At 30.0% G+C, this 2,635-nt stretch overlaps 1 protein-coding gene across 1 annotated transcript; it reads left to right on the top strand.

Moving 5' to 3' along the window:
- The first annotated feature begins 789 nt into the window (after positions 1-789).
- Positions 790-1,399, top strand: LOC111405168 (uncharacterized protein At1g15400-like). Its single transcript, XM_023033938.1, has one exon. The coding sequence runs from the start codon at positions 933-935 to the stop codon at positions 1,260-1,262; it is 330 nt and encodes a 109-aa protein (XP_022889706.1). The 5' UTR covers positions 790-932; the 3' UTR covers positions 1,263-1,399.
- The last annotated feature ends 1,236 nt before the right edge of the window (positions 1,400-2,635 follow it).

The raw sequence follows: 2,635 nt of genomic DNA, 5'->3' as shown, positions 1-2,635 counted from the left end.
ACCCCTAAACTGGAAATTATGCGAATGATTAGATTAATTAATTAATCTTCATTAATGAATTAAACAATCCATGTCAATAAATATATTTACACAATAAAGTCATCTACTTATCGTATCATTGAAGAAAGATCGAATGTTTTCATACGAAAAAAGGTTATCTACGAAATTAGTCTTCTAGGTAGATTCAAAGTTTAATACTTGATCATAGTTTTGTACAATAGAATCAAACTATTGAAAATTCTTGTGTCGATCTGTACCGTGCTGTTCTTTCTCCAACTCAATTTACAAAATCAATCGATCAAAATTCACGTAATAAATATATAAGCATGTACTATATATTAAGATAGGACTTTTCAATTCCAATATAATTAAAATAGGTATGGAAAAGGGTGTCACTATAATTTTAATAAATTTTAAGAGTCCTTGTACTATTGGATTTCATTATAATTCATTATAATATAGATGGTCTTAGTAATTCATACATTTTATTAATAATTCATTGACAAAAGAATCTTAAAATATTTTTAAAATACGGATAATAAACTTTTTTAAGAGCCAATTTGAGCTCACTCAAAATGCATTTTGGAATATTATTTTGATGAAAAATGTGTGGTTAAAAAAATGTTTTGAATTTGTATATAATATTATCTTATTGAGAAATGTGCAGTTGAAAATATGAAAGAAGAAAATGTATTTTGAAAATAATGGGGACCAAACAAGGACTAAAATTTTACCATTTTAGTTTTAAAATCCACCCCATAGTTAATTAATTAAAGCAATTGACTAAATTCAAAGTTGAAATCAAAACCATAGTAATTGTGGGCTCTCTCTGCCCCTCTATCTCTCTACATATTTTATATTCACAATCCTCATTCAAGTAGAAATCTGTAGAGGAAAAAAAATAATTGTAAAGAGAAGGAGAGAGGTGATCGATGATGGCTGGTTTGATGAGATCTGAAGTATCATTCAGGAGACAAGGATCTTCAGGATTAGTTTGGGACGATAAGATCTTATCTGGCGAATTGAACAAAGTGGCAAATCAAAAGGAAGAAAGCAATCAAGTTGAACAAAAGAAGTTCGCCGGAGTAAAGATAGAGAGAAGCCAATCTAACGGCGGAGGACGGGGATACCGAACCGGAAGGGTGTCTCCAGCTATAGAGCCACCGTCTCCTAAGGTTTCTGCATGTGGATTTTGCAGTGCTTTTAGCAAACAAGACAAAACTCGCCGGCGACAACCCAAGTCCGTCAAGCATAAGATATAATACATGTCAAATTTGGTGTTTACCAGCGGCTAAGGTGGAAGTTTCCGTTATGACTCCAGTTTAGTCTCAATAAAAAGTGAAGTGCATGAAATTTTAAATCTTGCAGATGAAATTTTATGTCTTTTTTTTTTTTTTAACTCTTATTTATTTCAATGTTTTTTTTTTTTTTTTTTCTAACTTTTTTTATGATTTAGGGTTAGTTTCTTGATTTTTATTGATATTATAATTTGGATTATGTCATTTGTACTTATTGGTTTACATGTTGGTTGATACGGTACCACCCGATCTCTCACATGGAGAGGTCGGAGTCCACGCCCAAATGCGTGGGACCGACCTCCCCATATAAGAGGGGAGGTGGACTCGTGTCAACCAACATGTAAACCTCCATGTACCCATAGCAAGATCCAATTTTAATCTTTAATTTAACTAAAAAAGTTGAAAAAATTTAAGTCAAAATCTACAATTAATTTACTAACACATTTTATAGAATTCATAATTTCTCAACTGCACGTTCTATCAATTTTTATCAAACGAAACTTAATTTTTATCTAAATAAAAGATTACTTGATCTAGGACTTTGTTCTTTTAACTCCACTACGGCAATATGCATGATGATTTTTGCGACATTTAGTGCTATTTGATTTTCATTTATGAAAGTTGTTGGGTCATGAAAGTCTTACCTAACCCACTGATTGACTAACTCAAAAAAATCCGACTTTTGAAGATGTTTGGCTATGCTTAAAAGAAGATTAAATTGTTCATATATAGTATCTTTTGGCACCTTTACCTTCATTCTTTGCTTCTTGATATTGTTATTTTCAACCATTCATATATTATCGGTAATTGTCCTGGATGATGGTTTCTATTCAATATAATTGCCCTCTATTATAAAATAAAAAATGAAAAAAATATAAAGAAAAAAAAAACAAAAAATGTATGAAAAATTAGGTATAGTCAAAAGTGAATTTCCTCACAGCTCCGATGATATGAAAAATATGGTTGGCGACTCTCCATTTATGGGCATGGATTCATATTTGTAGGAAGTGAATGAGTAGGAATTTTTTGGAGCATTGTTCTCAGTCTCGACATGAGTATTGATTCGACATAATATTTTACGTAATGATGAGATATCAAAATGTAAGTGGGAAAGTTATTTTATTGATGACATTTTGATTCAATTAAATTTCTCTATATCATTTGTTGATAAGTCATTATGTAAATTATTATATACATATAGCACGATCAAAAAATTATTTCATACAATAAAATAGTGTTAATAATTATCATTTGCTAAATTAATCCTACATTTTTTCCGATCTTCATTCAAAAATTAAGGAGATAGTCTATTTTCAAGATGAAGTTAAAAAAAAAAA

Source organism: Olea europaea, chromosome 12 (genome assembly GCF_002742605.1).
Source record: "Olea europaea var. sylvestris chromosome 12, O_europaea_v1, whole genome shotgun sequence".
Classification (NCBI taxonomy): domain Eukaryota; kingdom Viridiplantae; phylum Streptophyta; class Magnoliopsida; order Lamiales; family Oleaceae; genus Olea; species Olea europaea.
This window is presented reverse-complemented; position numbering and strand designations above follow the sequence as displayed.